The 20551-nt window shown below is 39.1% G+C and overlaps 1 protein-coding gene across 1 annotated transcript in view; it reads left to right on the plus strand.

The window, feature by feature from the left end:
• Nucleotides 1–20551, plus strand: part of TTPA (alpha tocopherol transfer protein) — a 39386-nt gene that overhangs the window by 14849 nt on the left and 3986 nt on the right. Inside the window, exons 2-3 of the mRNA XM_004372605.2 lie at nt 5045–5198; nt 19041–19234. Of these exons, the coding sequence (XP_004372662.1) occupies nt 5045–5198; nt 19041–19234 (348 nt within the window). The remainder of the gene's footprint in view (nt 1–5044; nt 5199–19040; nt 19235–20551) is intronic.

A 20551-nucleotide genomic window follows, 5' to 3' on the forward strand; every position in this document is an offset into this window, starting at 1 on the left:
GGCTGAGTTCTTTATCTCTTCATTTGATGTTCTAGGGTTTCAGGATTGTTGATTCTCTGTTTGGCTTAGTTTTTCGGATCTTTGTTGTGGAGGGACAGCGTGGTGCTTCTGCCTAGAGCGCCATCTTGCCGGAGTCCTCCCTAAATTAGTGAGGTTTTATAATCCTAATAGCTAATATTTATGGAGTTCCAGGTACTTTAGTAAATAATATTTGTATGGCTTATGTTATTATTTTCTCATTTTAGAAACTGAGAAATAAAGAGTAAGTGACTTGTTTAAAATCATACAGCTATTGTCATGGATTGAATTGTGTCCCCCAAAAATGTCTGTTGGCTTGACTGGTCATGATGATTCCCAGTATTGTATGATTGTGTAATCTAATGTGATTTCCTTATGTGTTGTAAACTCTACCACTATGATGAGGTTATATGTGATCTCCTTATGTGTTATAAATTCTATCACTGTGATGAGGTCATGCTAATGAAGTTTATGAGATTAGATAGTGTCTTAATCCAATCTCTTTTGTGATGGAAAAGAGAGAAGCGAGCAGAGACACATGGGAACCTTACACCACCAAGAAAGCAGTGCTGGGAGCAGAGTGCGTCCTTTGGACCAGAAGTTCCTGCGCTGAGATGCTCCCAGACCAAGGGAAGATTGATGACATGGACCTTCCTGCAGAGCTGACACAGAAAGTGTTCCCCTGGAGCTGACACCCTGAATTTGGACTTGTAGCCTACTGGACTATTAGAGAATAAACTTCTCTTTGTTAAAGCCGTCCACTTGTCGTATTTCTGTTATAGCAGCACTAGATGATTAAGACAGCTATTAAGTGGTGGACTGGGCCTTGGACTTGGATTGACTCCAGAGTGTGTGCTGTCAACTACACTGCCTCTGTCCCTTCCGTTTAAAACTATAAATACAAAAAGCAACCAACTGTTAACCTCTCTATCTGTTCCATATGTTCTTATGTTTCACAAATAGAAAGCACCGTTCCTTACATTTTTTCTCCATGTGCTAAGTATTTTCTCCTTTTTCCAGAGTAAGCCAAATTTCAAGGTTCAAGGTACGGTCCTCCAGATTGCTAAATCTCCCAGGCTTCTGACACCAACTGCAATCTTTGGGTTTTCCCAAAGCCACCCTCAGGCTTGATAATTAGCTAGAAAGACTCACAGAACTCACTGGAAATTATTATACTCATTAGTAAGGCTTATTACAGGGAAAGGATACAAATCAGAACCAGCCAAAGGAAGAGAGGCATAGGACAAATTCTGGGAGGAGTCCAAATTTGGAGCTTCTAGTCATCTTCTCCCTGTGGAGTTATGGATGGCATTACTTCTTACCAGGTATGATGTGTGGCAATACACACAGAGTATTGCCAACCAGAGAAGCTCACCTGAGCTTCAGTGTGCAGAGTTTTTATTGGGGCTTCATTACATAGATATAATTGATTGCTTGATTTCCCACATGGTTGAACTCAATCTCCAGCACTTCCTCCTTGGAGGTCGGGGTGACATCACGTGGCCCAAGGGACCCACTATGACACCTTGTTGGCATAAACTATCAAATGTGGTTTAAGGGACCCACCATGAATAATAAAGACACTCCAATTACTCAGAAAATTTCAAGGGTTTAGAGGTTACCTCATGGGAGCCAGGGACCAAGGCCCAACTTGTCTTTGGGAGAAGCCTAATTCTTTACTGTACATCCTTTAATTACTTTTATGTTTTTTCCATGAACTTCTGAGCTTTCAAAATTCCATGAACTTCTGCTGATCTCCCTTTGAATTTTTTCTTTTTTAAATAAAATTTAGCATCTCATGTGTGAGTTTCAGTGTTCAGATTGCTTCTGATAGTTACTGCCCTTTATCAAATGAGTAACTTCTCTGAGCTTTTGTTTTCTTATCCATCTCTCAGAGTGGTTGTGAGGAGAAACTGAAATGATGCCATTAATCCCTAAGAGAAACACAAATAAAGTTGTTATTTTGTTTGAACATATATGACAAATGTAGGAAGAAACCTAGTCTATTACAAAGCCTAGTTAAAATAAAACAAAAGTTTTTTACTCCTATTTGTTGTACAAAACAGGCATCTTCCAATAATGAATATTCATTTGCAACCAGTTATTGTGGACATTCAGTAGGTGATTTGAGAATCTGTCAATAGCGATTTATTTACATCATTTATATAATTTATTTACATCAACTGGACCTTTGAATTTATTGATCAGTAGGAAAAAAATGATCAAATATCCAGGTTTAGATCTTTCAGTTTGCAAAAGTTCAGCGTTAAAGGCATGAGAGTGATTTGTGCATCTTTTACAAAAGCCATTTTTCCAAGTATGTGGATCCAGGTGTTTTATTAATGCATTAACTTAATGCTTTCATTAAATGCATGTACCTATCTCTGACAGGACTCCTAGAGTCTTGTTGCCCAGCACTCTACAGAGGTGAATAAGCTGATGACACTACCATTATCTAAAGGATTCGTTGTAATCAAGACACAACTTTTAACATTCCACAGGAAAATAAAGCCATCATTTCTATATAGGAGCTAATATGCTACCTTCCATGCTTTCTTGAATCACAATTAAAAAGGATTGTATTTTTATGTTATGTCTGAGGGAACTATCAGAAAAGTAATGTGCATTGTAATACGCTGTTAGCACTTATTCTGATGCTCCCTAAGCCAAGGAGAGGATGAAAAATTCGTTTTATAGAATAGAATGAATACATCAGTATCTACAATGTGTGGTTTGTTCTTACTGCCTTTGGAAACACTTATTTAGGTCACCAATTATTTCTTTGTTGGCAGATTTACTGACTTTTTTCTTTCTTACCTCACTGTTGTATTTAACTCTTAGCAACACTCTCTTTTTTTAACCAGTTAAGAAGAGTTTAATAAACGCAGAAATGAAAGAGGAGAGAGAGAGACAGGATGAAAGAGATGGATACAAAATAAGAGAGGGCGAGAGGGGAAGACGAGCACAAGTGACTCTGTGTGCCCATGAGCTTCTCTCATGCCACAGTGCCACAAGCTTCTTCATTCTCCCCAACTAAAAAATCAAACCCATTGCCATCAAGTCGATTCTAACTCATAGTGACCCTATAGGACAGAGTAGAACTACCCCAGAGGGTTTCTAAGGAGTGCCTGGTGGATTTGAACTGCTGACCTTTTGGTTAGCAGCTGTAGCTCTTAACCACTACACCACCAGGATTTCCATTCTATTCCCACCAGTAAGTGACATTTCCCAAGGCTCAAGATTTTACCCACAACTTGTTTCTTATATTATTAGTAGTTTCTCCTCCAGACCATTATCTGTTTTGTGGTTACAGTTATCAGGCTTATGTCTAAGACTTAAATATAAAATCTGCCCTTTCCTTTCTTTTGAACTTCAGTTCTACACTGCTAACAGATATTTTCAAGCACAGAACACATATATTGTCATTTTAGAAAAACTGAGAATGCTGAAAATCATAAAGAGGAAAATTAAAATATAAATTTTAAATGTGTAATTTTCTTTTAGTATTCTCTATAATGCACTGGCAGTGTTTGTATTATTTGCATATGTTGATTAACAGTTTTTAGTGGTTCTTTTGGGAAAAAATAAAGGGGGATGCCTTCAAATCATATTTTACCAAAATCTAATTGCCAGATGTACTGTTCCTGAGGGTTTCTGATCCGTACCACTGTAACAGTTGAAGTCAATTTTTGTTGTTTTTCTGTTAGTAGAAAGTATTGTGGTGGTATAGAGATATTTCTTTTATCTTTGATTTAGCTCTTTTTTGTAGGAATGAAAATATAAATTAAAAGATCTTAGTTATCTTTAATATAAACCTGGACTATTGGACAAGCAATTAATCCAAATAAATTTGCCTATTATAATAACAGCAGTGCTAACTATCGCACATTATTCCCACATGTGCTTTACACATAACTCCCAAGGCAAGTATTAGCATCCCCACTCTATATTTGAGGAAATAAGACTCAAAGGAGTTAAATAATAAATGATAGAACCAAGGTCACACAGATAATAAATGATAGTGCCAAGGTTTTTCTTCAGAAGCACCCTGGGACAGAATGGCCTTGGTGATCCAGTAAATAACCAACAGTTCAGCCCCAGTGAGAGCAGAGATTTTTGTCTGTTCACTGCTGTAACTCAAGTGCCTAAAACAATGCTTAGAGCATTGTAGATACTAAAAAAATTTTTGGGTTTATTCATCTTTTTTTTTAAAATAATTAATTGTGTTTTCAGTGAAAGTTTACACAGCAAATTAGGTTCCCATTTGACAATTTCTAATTTCTACACAAATTGTTCAGTGACATTAGTGGATTTATTCATCTTTTGAATTCTATTTTTCTTTATTTCAGAAAAGATTAAAGGTGGTGCTTCAGCTATCTGTCATGAGTAACAAATCACCCTGAAACTTAATGGCTTAAAACAGAAGTATTTATTTGCTTGCAATTCTGCAACTTGGGCAGGGCTCAGCAGTGATGGTTCATCTCTGCTCCCCATGATCAGCTGGGAACTTGGCAGAAGTCAGACTATCCAAGATGGCTTCTCATCCTCCAGGGTCCCTTGCCACATGAGTTGTTATCATCTAATAGAAAAGCAAAAACAGAAGGTACCATGCCTCTTAACGGCTAGTCCTGCGACTGGCACAGTGTTACTTGTGCCACATTCTGTTGGTCAAATTAAGGCACAGAGCCAGACCTATTTCAAGGAGAGGAGAAATAGGCTCTGCCTCTTGATGGGAGGGATAGCATGTGTGTATCAGGAGGGGAAGCATTGTTGGTGGCTATCTTTGGAGATGTTCTACCACAGGTGGCAAAGGAAAGTAACTCAACTTTGAATTTGGGATTAACCCTTACCACCTTAGTTCTTGATGAAGGAAACTTTTGATCTTCACAGCGAGAAAGATATCCCAGAAGAAAATCCTCATGTGGCAAGGTTTATATGTAATGCCAAAGCTTTCCTACCATTTTTACATAATGTTTACCACTTATGCTAAAATCTATCTCTAGATAATTCTCATTTTATTTTTCAGTTGCTACAAAACTATTATAAGTGGAGAGAAGAATGTCCAGAAATAAGTGCAGACCTACACCCTGAAAGTATCCTTGGCCTTCTGAAGGCAGGCTACCTTGGAGTCTTGAGATCCAGGGATCCCACTGGCAGCAAAGTTCTTATTTACAGAATCGGTATAGTACACAGCACTTTTTTTTTCTTTGACTGCTATATAAGGAAAACAACAACAGCAAGCCATATAGAAAGCTTCAATGAGCCCATCTTTTTTTAAAAAACTTATTATTGTAAAAATATACAGGTAGTCCCCGACTTACAATGTATTTGAGTTATGATGAACTGCACTGCCTTTTTTTTCAACATCTTATCATTAGTAATATACACTGCATGCAACATTTTAGTGCGTAATTTGCTGAAGTTATCATTTTCAGATGTTCACTGGCAGATGTTCAATTTTACGATTTACTGTTTAAAACACTGCTGTATAGCAGGCTATGGCCTGATCTACAATTAAGTAGGAGGCAGTGTCGGGAGTTGTGATGCATAGAAAGTTGGGCAATGTTCAACTCTAATGACATATGACAGTTGAACTGTGCATATGCCTGTCTTAGGCTGGGTTCTCTCGAGAAGCAAAACCAGTAAAACATATAAATATATACAAAGAGAGAGATTTATATCAAGGAAATGGCTCACGCAGTTTTTAGAGGCTGTAACATCCCAAGCCCGTGGGGCAGGAAAGAGGTTTCTCCTGATTCGTGTAGCTGCCGTGGTTGGTGAACCCAAGATCAGCAGGCCAGAAAACAGGGCTGTTGCAGGCTTCTCCCAACTCATGTAGCCACAGGGGCTGGCAAACCCAAGATCTGCAGGCCAGAGAGCAGGGCTGTTGTTCAGAGGCTGTGAAGATCGATGAATCTCAAGATCAGCAGGCAAAATCACAGGTAAGCTGCTAGCTCAAGTCCCAAGAACCAGAGGTCAGAACAGGAGCCAACTGCAGGATGCAGAACAAGCAAAAGCCCTGGCAAGGAAAGCAGGAAGGACTAGGTGGCAGAGGGTGGAGAGATGAAGGCTGAGGGGCTGGTGAGCTGCCACAGGCCCTGGCCCCGCCAGTACCACTCTCAGCGTATCCCATCGTGGGGGTGGTCACGTATCAAATCTCAACATGGAAGTGATCAGAACATTATACAACTGCCAAAACACTGAGAATCATGGCCCAGCCAAGTTGACACACAGTCTTAACCACCACAGTGCCTGACAGCCATTACAACTCTGACTTCATTGTAGACCAGGCCTATAGCATGATCTTATTCAGCGTTTCATACTGTAAGAAGCATCAGTTGTTAATTTGAAGCCGGGTTATTCAAGTTTCTCTAACTATAACCCCTACACTGCTTATACTCCAAAAAATATGTCTAGTAAAAGAAGTCATGCCACTGGAAGTTGCAATCTAAAAAGAAAGGTGAGGAAGTCTCTAGACATAGATATAAAGATGAAGATCATTAAGGCTGTGATAATGGAAAGAAAGTTGGTGAAATAGCACGTGAAAAGGACTGTCTCATTTGACCATTCTGACAATTATTAAGGATTAGAATAGGATTTTGGAGGCAGTTAAAGGAGCAATTGGCATAAAGTCAACAATTTTAACAAAGAAGAGGCAAAGGCCAATCCACGAGATGGAGAAGCTGTTGATGATTTGGATAGAAGACCAAATCCAGAAGAGGATTCCTATGAGTTTAATGACAATTCAAACAAAAGCATGCTGCCTTTTTGAAAACCTGAAGGAACAGCAAGGCGAAGACTACCGGGAGTACTTTAATGCCAGCAAGGGCTGGTTTCATCGCTTCAGTCGCAGATTTGGCTTACATAATATGTATATAAATGGAGAAAGAAATAATAAGGAAGAGGAAGGAGAGAGGTTGTCAAAAAATTTTACAGTGAAAGGATTAGTTCAGGTTTTTTCTAAACTAAATCAGAGGCTTCAGTTGCTTGAAAACGTGGATCCAAACGCTGATTGCTTTGCTAGTATCGATAGGCAGATTTGGGAAGGAGTGAGATGTTACCACAAAATATATGAAGAAGAAAAGTAAAGGACCATACAGACAATTCTCACTGATTTTCTCACTAGAAACACCATCCCCATTCCCAGGGATAATCCAGATTATCCAGAACCTTCCACAAGTGACATTATTAATGCAACTGACAAAATGCCAGTGTAGTCCAACTCTTCTTCATCATCAGAGTAAATTTTTAAAATTTGTGTATTTTTTATACATGTATTAACATTTATCTCTAAGTTTATATGTAATATTTCAAACCCCCAAAGACAAATAAGGATCGTATTTACAAAGATACTGATAATAAAAGGCAATAGTAATAACTAAAAAAATAAAGTATTCGACTTTAAATCAGAACCGACTTATGATGGAGTAGAATGGTACCACATTGTAAGTTGGAGGCTACCTGTGGATAACACAACAGTTGCCAATTCAGCATTTTTCAGGTATACAATTTAGTGATATTGTCTTAGTCATGTAGTGCTTCTGTAACAGAAATACCACAAGTGGAAAGCTTTAACAAAGAGAAATTTATTCTCTCAGTCTAAGAGGCTAGAAGTCTGAATTCAGGGAGCTCCAGGGGAGGCTTTCTTTCTCTGTTTCTTCTGGGGGAAGGTCCTTGTCATCAATCTTCCCTGGTCCAGGAGCTTTTCAGTGCAGGGACCTCGGGTCCAAAGGATGCACTATTCTCCTAGATCTTGTTTCTTGGTGGTATGAGGTCCCCCTGTCTCTCTGCTCACTTCTCTCTTTTATATCTCAAAAAGGATTGACTTAAGACACAACCTAATCTTGTCAATTATGTCCTGCCTCATTAACGTAGCTGCCTCTAATCCTCCCTCATTAACACCATATAAGCAGGATTACAACACACAGGAAAATCACATCAGATGATAAAATGGCGGACAGTCACATAATACTGGGAATCATGGTCTAGCCAAGTTGACGCATATTTTGGGGGGACACAATTCAATCCATGACAGATAGCAATTACGTTAATCATGTTGTACAACCATCAGCCATAATCATTGTCAAATTTCATATCATCATAAACAGAAACTCCCTGCTTCCTAAACAATGACTCCCCCTTTCCCACTCCCTCTAGCCCCTGGTAACCACTAATAAGCTTTGGTGTTTAAAGATTTGCTTATTCTTGATATTTCTTATGAATGAGATCATATGATATTTATTCTTTTGTGATCTACTTATTTCACTCAGCATAATATTTTCAAGTTTCAATGAGCCCATCTCTAAGAATTTAGATTTTAATCCATTTCCTGCATAACTGCCTTCACTAGGTACCATCTCTGTGCAGTAAAAGCAATGAAAAAAGGCACAGAGCCTTTTCCTCCACTCCAGCAAGGCAACTCCAAGATTAATAAAGTGAAACTGAGCTTTGGCCATCATTAGCTTACAAGCCAGAAGATATAGTTGTATGTCTTTTGAGACTCACTGCTATATGCCTTATACTACAGCAACAAAAGAAAATTTAACCATGAGTGTTAACAGAGTCACTATACCAAAAAGAATTGGTCGACGTTCCACCATTTCAGGAGGTAGCACATAATCAAGAACTGATGGTATTGAAGGAAGAAGTCCAAGCTGCACTGAAGGCACTGGCGAAAAACAAGGCTCCAGGAATTAACAATACCAATTGAGATGTTTCAACAAATGGATGCAATGCTGGAAGCACTCACTTATCTATGCCAAGAAATTCGGAAGACAGCTACCTGGCCAACTGACTGGAAGAGATGCATATTTGTGCCCATTCCAAAGAAAGGTGATCCAACAGAATGCAAAAATTATCCAATAATATCATTAATATCACATGCAAGTAAAATTTTGCTGAAGATAATTCAAAAACAGTTGCAGCAGTACATTGACAGGAAACTGCCAGAAATTCAAGCCAGATTGCTAATGTCAGATGGATCTTGGCTGAAAGCAGAGAATTCTGGAAAGATGTTTACTTGTGTTCGATTGACTATGCAAAGGCATTCAACGGTGTGGATCAGCATAAATTATGGTAACACTGCAAAGAATGGGAATTCTAGAACACTAAATTATGCTCTGAGGAACCGGTAAGTAGACCAAGAGGCAGTCTTTCAAATAAAGCAAGGGGATACTACATGGTTTAAAATCAGGAAAGGTGTGCCTCTGGGTTGTATCCTTTCACCATACTTATTCACTCTATATGCTGAGCAAATAATCTGAGAAACTAGACTATCTGAAGAAGAACAGGGCATCAGGATGGGAGGAAGACTCATTAGCAACCTGTGTTATGCAGATGACACAACCTTGCTTGCTGAAAGTGAAGAGGACTTGAAGCACTTACTGATGAAGATCAAAGCCTACGGCCTTCAGTATGGATTATACCTCAACATAAAGAAAACAAAAATCCTCACAACTGGACCAATAAGCAACATCATGATAAACAGAAAATACTGAAGTTGTCAAGGATTTCATTTTATTTCGATCCATAATCAACACCCATGGAAGCAGCAGTCAAGAAATCAAATGATGATGTATTGCATTGGGCAAATCTGCTGCAAAACACCTCTTTCAAGTATTGAAAAGCAATGATGTCACTTTGAGGACCAAAGTGCACCTGACCCAGGCCGTGGTATTTTCAGTCACCTCATATGCATGCCAAAGCTGGACAATAAATGAAGAAGACAGAAGAAGACTTGATGCATTTGAATTATGGTGTTGGTGAAGAATGTTGAATATACCATGGACTGCCAGAAAAAGGAACAAATCTGTCTTTGAAGAAGTACAGCCAGAAAGCTCCTTAGAAGCGAGGATGGTGAGACTTCATCTCATGTACTTTGGACGTGTTATCAGGAGGGACCCACCGTTCCCTGGAGAAGGACATCATTCTTGATAAAGTAGAGCATCAGCAAAAAAGAGGAAGACCCTCAACAAGATGGGTTAACACAGTGGCTGCAACAATAGGCTCAAACATAGCAACCATTGTGAGGATGGCACAGGACTGGGCAGTGTTTTGTTCATTGTATATAGGGTCGCTATGAGTTGGAACCAACTCAACAGCATCTAACAACAACAACATCAACTTTGACTATGGCTTACTGCTTATGAGTACAGGCTCTGGGGACCACTGCCAGGGTTGGAAACCCAGCTCTGCTATGTTCTAGCTGCATAGAAAACTGTGGAGCTGCATCTCCATTTTCTCATCTGTAAAATGGTGATAGTAAAAACCTATCTCATAGAGTTGTTATGAGCATTAAATCTAGTAATACTTATAAAATATAATTAGAACATTACCTGATACATAATAAAAACCAAACCAAATCTGTTGCTGTCAAGTCATTTCTGACTCATGGCAACCCCATGTGTTACAGAGTAGAACTGAGCTTTATAGGTTTTCTTGGCTGCAATCTTTATGGAAGTAGATCACCAGGCCTTTCTTTCATGGCACACTGGATAGGCTGAAACCGCCATCCTTAGTAGCCAAGTACAAATAGTTTGCACCATCCAGGGACCCAAGCTTGCTGTCAAGTCAGTTCTGACTCATGGTGATCCCATGTCTTACAGAGCTGAACTGCTCCATAGGGTTTTCTTGGCTGTAATGTTTACAGAAGCAGATCACCCAGCCTTTCTTTTGCAGCACCACTGAGTGGGTTCCACCTGCCAAACTTTAGGTTGGTAGTCGAGTGCAAACTATCTGCGGCACCCAGAGCCCTTACTTGGTACGTAATAAGCCCTCAATAAATGTTAGTAGATACTGGAGAAGGATTAAAATTTTAAGAAATTTTTTTTTTTTTTTGCATCAGAGGAGCTTGAAGTCTAGAACAGCACTGTCTGATAAAACTTTATACTATGAGAAAATTGTTCTGTGGTAGCCACATATGTTTACTGGGCACTTGAAATGTAGCTAAATGTAGCTACTGTGACTGAGAACCTGAATTTTAAATTTTATTTAATTTTAATTTAAATAGTCACACTAGGCTAATGCCTACCATAAAGGATGGCACAATCTAGACAACCATGTTGATTGGCTTAGATATTTTAGTCAGTATTATCTTCTGATCTGCAAACTTTCAATTGTTCCATGTATATTTTTCATCATTGTAGCATTGAACCAATATCTGCAGTAGTGTAGTATTTATGAGCTAGGTTATTCATAGATTGATTATTCAAATTCTTACTAGGAGTCTGAAGCTTTTAAAAAGCACCGGTTGGACCATGGTCTTGGGGAACATCTACGTCAATTGGTATAACATAGTTTATAAAAAAAAGTCTACATCCTACTTTGGTGAGTAGCGTCTGGGGTCTTGGGAGCTTGCGAGCAGCCATCTAAAATATATCTATTGGTCCTATCATGTCTGGAGCAAAGGAGTATGAAGAAAACTAAAGACACAAGGAAAATATCAGTCCAAAGGACTAATGAATCACAGCCTCCACCAGCCTGAGCCCAGAAGAACTAGATGATGCCTAGCCACCACCACTAACTGCTTTCACAGAGATCACAATGGCGGGTTCCAGACAGAGCAGGAGAAAAATGTAGGACAAAATTCAAATTCACAAAAAAACACCAGATTTACTGGTCTGACAGAGACTGGAGGAACCTCTGAGACTATGGCCCCCAGACACCCTGCTAACTCAGAAATGAAGCCACTCCCAAAGTCCACCTTTCAGCCAAAGATTAGACAGGCCTATAAAACAAACAATAACACATGTGAGGAATGTGCTTCTAAGTTCAATCAAGTGTATGATACCAAATGGGCAACATCTGCCTAAAAGCAAAGAGGAGAAGGCAGAAAACGACAGGAAACCTGGGCAAATGGACACGGGGAACCCAGGGTGCAAAGGGAAAGGGGGAGAGTGGTGACACATCGTGGGGTTTGCAACCAATGTCACAAGACAATTTGTGTATAAATTTTTTAATGAGAAAGTAATTTTCACTGTAAACATTCACCTAAAATACAATAAAATTAAAGGAAAAAAAAAAGCAAAGGTCATTACGTTCTGCCTTCTTAGGAATCTTATATCTCTTTTTAACACAAAAATCATATTAAGCCAATAATAGAAATTGAAGTTTATTCAATATATGATTTGCAAATTAGGGTGACATTTTGACTGTTGTTGTTGTTAGGTGCTGTCAGGAGGGTTCCGACTCATAGCGACCCTGTGTACAACAGAATAAAACACTGCCCGGTCCTGCACCATCCGCACAATCACTGTTACGCTTGAGCTCACTGTTGCAGCCACTGCGTCGATCCATCTCCTTGACGGTCTTCCTCTTTTTCGCAGACCATCTACTTTACCAAATATGATGTCTGTCTTAGTCATCTAGTGCTGCTCTAACAGAAATACCACAAGTGGATGGCTTTAACAAAGAGAAATTTATTCTCTCACAGTCTAGTAGGTTACAAGTCCAAATTCAGGACATCAGCTCCAAGGGAAGGCTTTCTCTGTCAGCTCTGGAGGAAGATCCTTGTCATCAATCTTCCCTTGTTCTGGGAGCATCTCAGTACAGGAACCTAAGGTCCAAAGGACGCATTCTGCTCCTAGCATTGCTTTCTTGGTGGTATGAGGTCTCCAATTCTCTGATTGCTTCCATTTCCTTTTATCGCTTGTAAGATAAAAGGTGGTGCAGGCCACACCCCAGGGGAACTCCCTTTACTTTGGATCAGGGATGTGACCTTAGTAAGGGTGTTACAATCCGTCCCTAATCTTCTTTAACATAAAATTACAATCACAAAATAGAGGACAACCACACAATACTGGGAATCATGGCCCAGCCAAACTAATACACACATTTTTGGGGGGGACACAATTCAATCCATGACAATGTCCTTCTCCTGAGACTGGTCCCTCCTGATAACATGTCCAAAGCATGTAAGACATAGTCTCACCATCCTTGGCTTCTAAGGAGCATTCTTGTACTTCTTCCAAGACAGATTTGTTCATTTTTTTGGCACTCCATGGAATATTCAGTATTCTTTGCCAACACCACAATTCAAAGGTGTCAATTCTTCTTTGGTCTTCCTTATTCATTGTCCAGCTTTCACATGCATCTGAGGTGATTGAAAACACGATGGCTTGAGTCAAGCACACCTTAGTCTTCAAAGTGACCTTATTGCTTTTTAACACTTTAAAGAGGTCTTTTGCAGCAGATTTGCCCAGTGCAATGCGTCTTTTGATTTCTTGACTGCTGCTTCCATGGGTGTTGATTGTGGATCCACGTAAAATGAAATACTTGACAACTTCACCCTTTTTCTCTGTTTATTATGATGTTGCTTATTGGTCCAGTTGTGAGGATTTTGTTTTCTTTATGTTGAGGTGTAATCCATACTGAAGGCCGTAGGCTTTGATCTTCATCAGTAAGTGCTTCAAGTCCTCTACACTTTCAGCAAGCAGGGTTGTTTCATCTGCATACACAGGTTGCTAATGAGTCTTCCTCCAATCCTGATGCCCCATTCTTCTTCAGACAATCCAGCTTCTCGGATTATTTGCTCAGCATATAGATTGAATAGGTATAGTGAAAGGATACAACCCTGACACACACCTTTCCTGCCTTTAAACCACGCAGTATCCCCTTGTTCTGTTCCAACAACTGCCTCTTGATCTATGTACAGGTTCCTCATGAGCACAATTAAGTGTTCTGGAATTCCCATTCTTTGCAGTGTTACCATAATTTATGCTGATCCACACCGTTGAATGCCTTTGCATAGTCAATAAAACACAAGTAAACATCTTTCTGGTATTCTCTGCTTTCAGCCATGATCCGTCTGACATCGGTAATGATATCCCTGGTTCCACGTTCTCTTTTGAATCTGGCTTGAATTTCTGGTAGTTCCTGGTCTATATACTGCTGCAGTTGCTTTTGAGTAATCTTCAGCAAAATTTTAGTTGTGTGTGATATTAATGATATTGTTTGATAATTTCCACATTCAGTTAGATCACCTTTCTTGGGAATAGGCATAAATATGGATCTCTTCCAGTCAGTTGGCCAGGCAGCTGTCCTCCAAATTTCTTGGCATAGACGAGTGAGCACTTTCAGCGCTGCATCCATTTGCTGAAACATATCAGTTAGTATTCCATCAGTTGCTGGAGCCTTGTTTTTCGCCAGTGCCTTCAAGTGCAGCTTGGACTTCTTCCTTCAGTACCATTAATTCCTGATCGTATGCGACTTCCTGAAATGGTTGAATGTCAACCAGTTCTTTTTGGTATAGCGACTCTGTGTATTTCTTCCATTTTCTTTTGATGCTTCCTGCGTTGTTTAAGATTTTTCCCTAGGAACTCAAAAATGTTCTGAAGAAGAGAGAACTTTCAATGACACTTGGTACCTGATCTTATCAATATTGCCATGGAAACGGGGTCAGAACAGTGCTTTCATGATAACAGTTTACGCCAAAGCACAGCTTCTAGTGTGACCCTGGAGTTTTTATTTGTCAAAACTGACCGCATATAGATTATTTTTCAAAAGTGCTCAATGCCCAAGGCAAAATGGTCTTTACTAATCAGTGAGACCATTGTTCTACTTAAAGGTGGCTTTTAGAAGACCAGTCTGCTCAAGGTTCAAGGTTCAAAAGATCACCTCAAAAGGTACAAAAGGGCCCCGGAAATCTGGATTCCAGGAGAATTAAAACTCTGTTTCTCACTCTGCTTATCTCTTCTCTTTATATATCTGTTACTTTTTCCTTGCTACTAGATAGTACCCATCAACAGTTAAATCTGTGAAGGATCTCCCATCCAAAATAAAACAGAAACCCCTCCTCAATCCCTCAAAACCCTCCAGCCTCCAAGCCAGCCATCTCCCCTCTCCGTTCTTTCTCAGCCTGATTTCTTGGGTTTATTATATTCACTATCCACATTTTCCATCAGTTCCTCCTCAACTCACCCTGGTCTAGTTTACTCCCCGCCCCCCGAAATGACCATGACAAACCATCAGTTACTTTCTTTTCTAATGGACGTGTTTAGTCCAATCTTACTTGACCCCTCAACAAGTGTTGACCACAGTGAACCACTTTTTCTTTCTTGAAATACCCTCTTCCCTTTTTTTTCTTTTTTAACATTGTGGTAAATATATATATATAACAAAACATTTGCCATTTCAACATTCTTCATATGTACAGTTCAGTGACATTAATTATGTTTATCATGTTGTTCAACCATCACCATTATCTGTTTCTAAATTTTTCCATCACCTTTAACAGAAGCTCAGTGTCCCCTAAGCAATGAGTCCCCTTTTCCTCCTTTTCTCACCTGCCCCTGTTAACCACTAATAAACTTTGGTCTCTACTACTTGCCTATTCTAGATATTTCATGTAAGTGGGATCATACAATATTTGTCCTTTTGTGACTGACTTATTTCACTCAGCATAATGTTTTCAAGATTCATCCACGTTGTAGCATGTATCAGGACTTTCTCTTTATGTCTGAGTAATATTCCATTGTATGTATATACCACATTTTGTTTATTCATTCATCTGTTGATGGACATTTAGGCTGTTCCCACCTTTTGGCTACTGTGAATAGTGCTGCACTGAACATTGGTATACAAGTAAAGTATCTGTTTGTGTTACTGCTTTCAGTTCTTTTGGGTATATACCTACAAGTGGATTTTCTGGATCCTATGGTAATTCTATGTTTAACTTTTTGAGGAAATGCCAAACTGTTTCCCACAATGACTGTACCATTTACTATCCCACCAGCAACGGATGAGGTTTCCAGTTTCTGCTCACCATTCCTCACCAATACCTGTTGTTTTCAGTCTTTTTAATTATAGCCCTCTTGGTGTGAAGTGCTATCTCATTATGGTTTTGATTTGCATTTCCCAAAAGAGTAATTGGAGCCCTGGTGGCACAGTGGTTAAGAGCTCGGCTGCTAACTGAAAGGTTGGCAGTTTGAATCTACCATCAGCTCCTTGGAAACCCTGTGGGGCAGTTCTACTGTGTCCTACAGGGTTGCTGTGAGTTGGAATCAACTCGATGGCAATGGGTTTGAGTTTTTTTAATGACTAATAGCATTAAGCATTTTTTCCTGTGCTTGTTGGCCACTTGTATTTCTCCTCTGGTGAAATGTCTTTTCAAGTCCTTTGCTTACTTTTTGATTGGGTTGTTTGTCTTTTTGTTAAGTTGTAGGCATTCCTCTTGGCTTTTTTGATGCCATGTTCTCCTGGTTTTGTCCTCCTACTTAACTGGCTGCTTCTTAGTGCCCTTTGCTAACACATATTCAGTTGATGCTTTAAATTCAGAAGTTCCTTAGGATTTTGACCTCAGCCTCTTCTTCTATTACTCGTTGTTGTTGTTGTTAGGTACCATCGAGTCAGTTCCGACTCACAGAGACCCTATGTACAACAGAACGAAACACTGCCAGTCCTGCGCCATCCTCACAATCATCGTTATGTTTGAGTCCATTGTTGCAGCCACTGTGTCAATCCATCTCATTGAGGGTCTTCCTTTATTTTGCTGAGCCTCTACTTTACCAAATATGATGTCCTTCTCGAGGGTCTGATCCCTCCTGACAACATGTCCCAAGTATGTGAAATGTAGTCTTGCCATCCTTGCTTCTAAGGAGCATTCTGGTTGTACTTCTTCCAAGACAGATTTGTTCATTCTTTTGGCAGTCCGTCCTATATTCAATATTTTTTGCCAACACCACAATTTAAAGGTGTCAATTTTTCTTCGGTCTTCCTTATTCATTGTCCAGCTTTCCCATGCATATGAGGCCATTGAAAACACCATGGCTTGGGTCAGGCACACCTTAGTCATTACTACTTTATCTCTTTGTTATAACAGAAATAACCATAGATCTAAGACAGTCCCTATCTTAGATTGTCATATATGCACAAACAAGTCCCAGATTTATATCTTCACCCCCTCCCTTTCCTTGGGGACCCATGTCGCAGCTCTCTGTCCCAGCTCTATCCAGTTGGCTCTATCCAGCCACCATTTGAACACGTCCAAAACTATTTATAATCTTTTCCTCCAAAAACACAACTCCTCCAGTTTTCCTTATCTCAATAAATGGTAGTAGCATTCTACTCAGTTGTCTAAGGCAGAAATTTTGGTGTTTAGAAATTTTATCATTACTTAGTTATGACTCTTCCCCCCACCCTCATTCTCTTAGGTACTCTGTGGGCCCTTCAGTCTGAAGGCTTACCTCCTTTTTCAGCTTAGGAAATTTTTTCTCTGCTATTTTTGTTTCTCTCTCCTCTCTTCTCTGTTCTCTGTATTATTGCCTTCTGGAACTCTTATTACTTAGATGTTAAAACATTTGAAACCAGCTGCATGTTTCTTAACTTTATATTCATACATAGCAACTCTTGGCTCTTTAGGGCTGAATCTGAGATAATTCCTCAGTTTGACTTTCCAACTCATTGTTTACTCGCGGCTGTGTCTTTCCTGTCATTGGACCCTTCAGCGGAGGTTTTGCTTGAATTAGATCTCAACTGATGAGTTTTAATTATATTCCTTTCTTATAAAAATAGCCTGCAATGTCTTTTTCTTTTCTCTGAAACCATTGTACTTTTTTTAAATTGTGCTTTAAATGGAAGTTTATAGTTCAAGTTTGTTTCTCATACAAAAATTTATACACACATTGTTATTGACCCTAGTTGCTCTCCCTATAATGTGACAGCACACTCCCCCTTCCCACTCCGGATTTCCCGTGTCCATTCAACCAGCTCCTGTCCCTTTTTGCCTTCTTATCTTACCTCTGGACAGGAGCTGCCCATTTAGTCTCATGTATCTACTTGAGCTAAGAGGCACTCTTCATGAGTATCATGAAACCATTATACTTTTAAAAAAGATCTCTTGCTTTATTAACTGTTTTCTTAGGGGTTAATACGTTTGTCTATTGAATTCAGGCCCACTCCTATTTTTTAGATATTGTGATTCTTAGTGGATGCATATCTTTTTTTAAAGATTACCTACTTGTCTGTCTTTGGACACTGTCATTTCTGCATGCCATGGCCTGCCCCAGGGATGGTGGGGGAGGAATGAGAACTGTGGACCAGAATGTCAGTAACTTCTCTTCCTAGCCCAGGTACTTCCTATTTCTCTTGGGTGTGGGCAGCCACCTGGCGTGCTTCCCTGACTCTTTGTCCACAGAGCACACCTATTGTTCCAGCCCTTAGGCAAATGACTCTGTAATGTGCTGATTGTCACTCAGGAGGTGTCAGAGGGTCCTACCTGCTGGTGGGTCTTCTCCTGCATTTCCTGCAGCAATTTCTTTGAATAGTTTAGGACCCTAGTTGCTCTTCATAATCCAAACTCTCTTCCCATTTCTAACATCTCTGAGGTTGGAACATACTCAGAGGCATGCAGCCCTCTCCTACATGTTCTGGGCTGGCATTTCATCTGGCAATCAAATCCAGCCTGCATCCGTTCTTATGTCCCCACTCTCAAAAATATGGCCTTCTCTAGGGATTTGAGAAAGTAAGGAGAAACAGAGGAGCCTGGATGGCGGAAGCGGCTTATAATTGGCTGTGGAAACCCCCCAGCGGCTTCACAGAAGGAAGGCCTGACGATTTGCTTCTGTAAAGATTGTTGTTAGTTGCTGTGGAGTCGATTGGACTAGTAGTGAATCCACATAAGCAGAGTAGAACTGCTTCATATGGTTTTCAAGGCTGACCTTTGGGAAGCAGATCGCCAGGCCCCATTGGATGGGTTCGAACCGTCAACATTTACAGTTAATTAGTGGAGTGCTTAATCATTTGTGCCACCCAAGGAGTCCTGTAACAATTATAGTCAAGAAAACCTTATGGGGTAGTTCTACTGGGTAACAGTGGGGTCGCCTCAAAGGCAGCCAAGAACAAAAAGCAGGGAGAAACAGGTACATTGGACCATCAATTTGATCTAATATTCAAATCACGATCTTTGTACATGTTTTCATTTTTAAGTCTAAAAATAATTAGTTTTCATTTGCAAGACTTTCTGATTCTTTAGACAATACTGAGATATGATATTCTTTATTTCTCTCTCTTTTTCTTTTTTTTTTTAGCACATTGGGACCCAAAAGTTTACACAGCTTATGATGCATTTCGTGTAAGCCTAATCGCATCAGAACTTATTGTACGGGAGGTAGAAACTCAACGGAATGGAGTCAAGGCTGTCTTTGATCTGGAAGGCTGGCAGTTTTCTCATGCCGTTCAAATTACTCCATCTATAGCCAAGAAAATTGCTGCTGTGGTTACAGTAAGTGTTCTCTGAGTAACTTCATATTTTAACTGTGAGCTATAGTACTTCCAAATGATGTTTTTGGAATTTGGTTATATGTTAGACAAAGAGAAGCAATAGTATATTTCTTTGAAAATTAAATAAAATTTTATAAATGAGGCATAGAATTGAATAATGCTAAGCAGAAGTAAAATGTCAAAAGATAATTCATAAAAGAAAAAAATGGTGGCAATTGAAAGTATGTTCAAAATTAGTAACCACAGAATTTTATACATTAAAACAATAATGTGATGATTTTTTTCCCCTATTATTAAAATTATATTCTAAACATATAAAATGACTCAAAAATAATATTTATAGTTGTGGTACAATCAAACTATCACGTAAGTGTTGGTAGGTATAAATTGATACTGTTCTTTCAGAAATCAAAAGGTTTTTTAGATGATCATTATCTTTGACCCAGTAATTTTATTTTTGGCAACCTATGGTAAATATAGTAAAGACCTTGTATATAACAATAATAGCTTACTCTGTGCTTCTAATGCATTATAACTGAATGTTCACACCAGGCCTTTGAGGTGTGATCATTGTTTTTCCCATTTTACAGGTTAGTAAACTATGTCAGAGAGGTGACAGAGCAATGCCAACGCACAGGTAGTAAGCAGCAAGGCAAGCATTTCAGACCAGGTCATCAAATGCAAACACCATGCTTATGCCCAACGCTGCTTCTTATTCCTAAAGATAGGCACTGCTGCATCACTTTTCCTAGAAGAAAATTGGAAACCGATTGTGTTCAGAAATAGGAAAATGGTTACTCACATTATGGTACATCCATTTGATGGATTGTGGCAACAATATTAAAATCCATGGTGTTTACAAAAACTGTGTTACATCAGTGGAATGAACCAGGATATAGCCATCATATTAGCAATTAGATTTAAAATAAAATTATGCATAGAAAGGACCTGGAAGAAAAATCGCCAAATTGATAATACATCTCTGAAACTATGAATAGGAAAAAAAAAAAAAAAAACAACTTTGCATGAAAGAATTTGAGAGCAAAAGCCTCTATGTTAATAACACATGGGGAAGTATTTGACGAGGTTTTTTCTTTTAACTCTTAGCTTTTTAAACCTCGTAAATAAGTCTGTATTTCTCTGGTTGAAGACATACACCAGTGTCAAAAGTTTAAAACTTTCGTTGTGTGTATTGAACTATTCTTTCAACTTTTACGAGAGCTTGAATTTTTTTTCAAATAAAAAGTTCTGGGAAAAAGTTAAATATAAATATTCAAATTACTCATTGGTTCCTTAAAAGAACATTATATGTGGTTGG

This window comes from Trichechus manatus, unplaced genomic scaffold (assembly GCF_000243295.1).
Source record: "Trichechus manatus latirostris isolate Lorelei unplaced genomic scaffold, TriManLat1.0 scaffold00018, whole genome shotgun sequence".
NCBI classification, from domain to species: domain Eukaryota; kingdom Metazoa; phylum Chordata; class Mammalia; order Sirenia; family Trichechidae; genus Trichechus; species Trichechus manatus.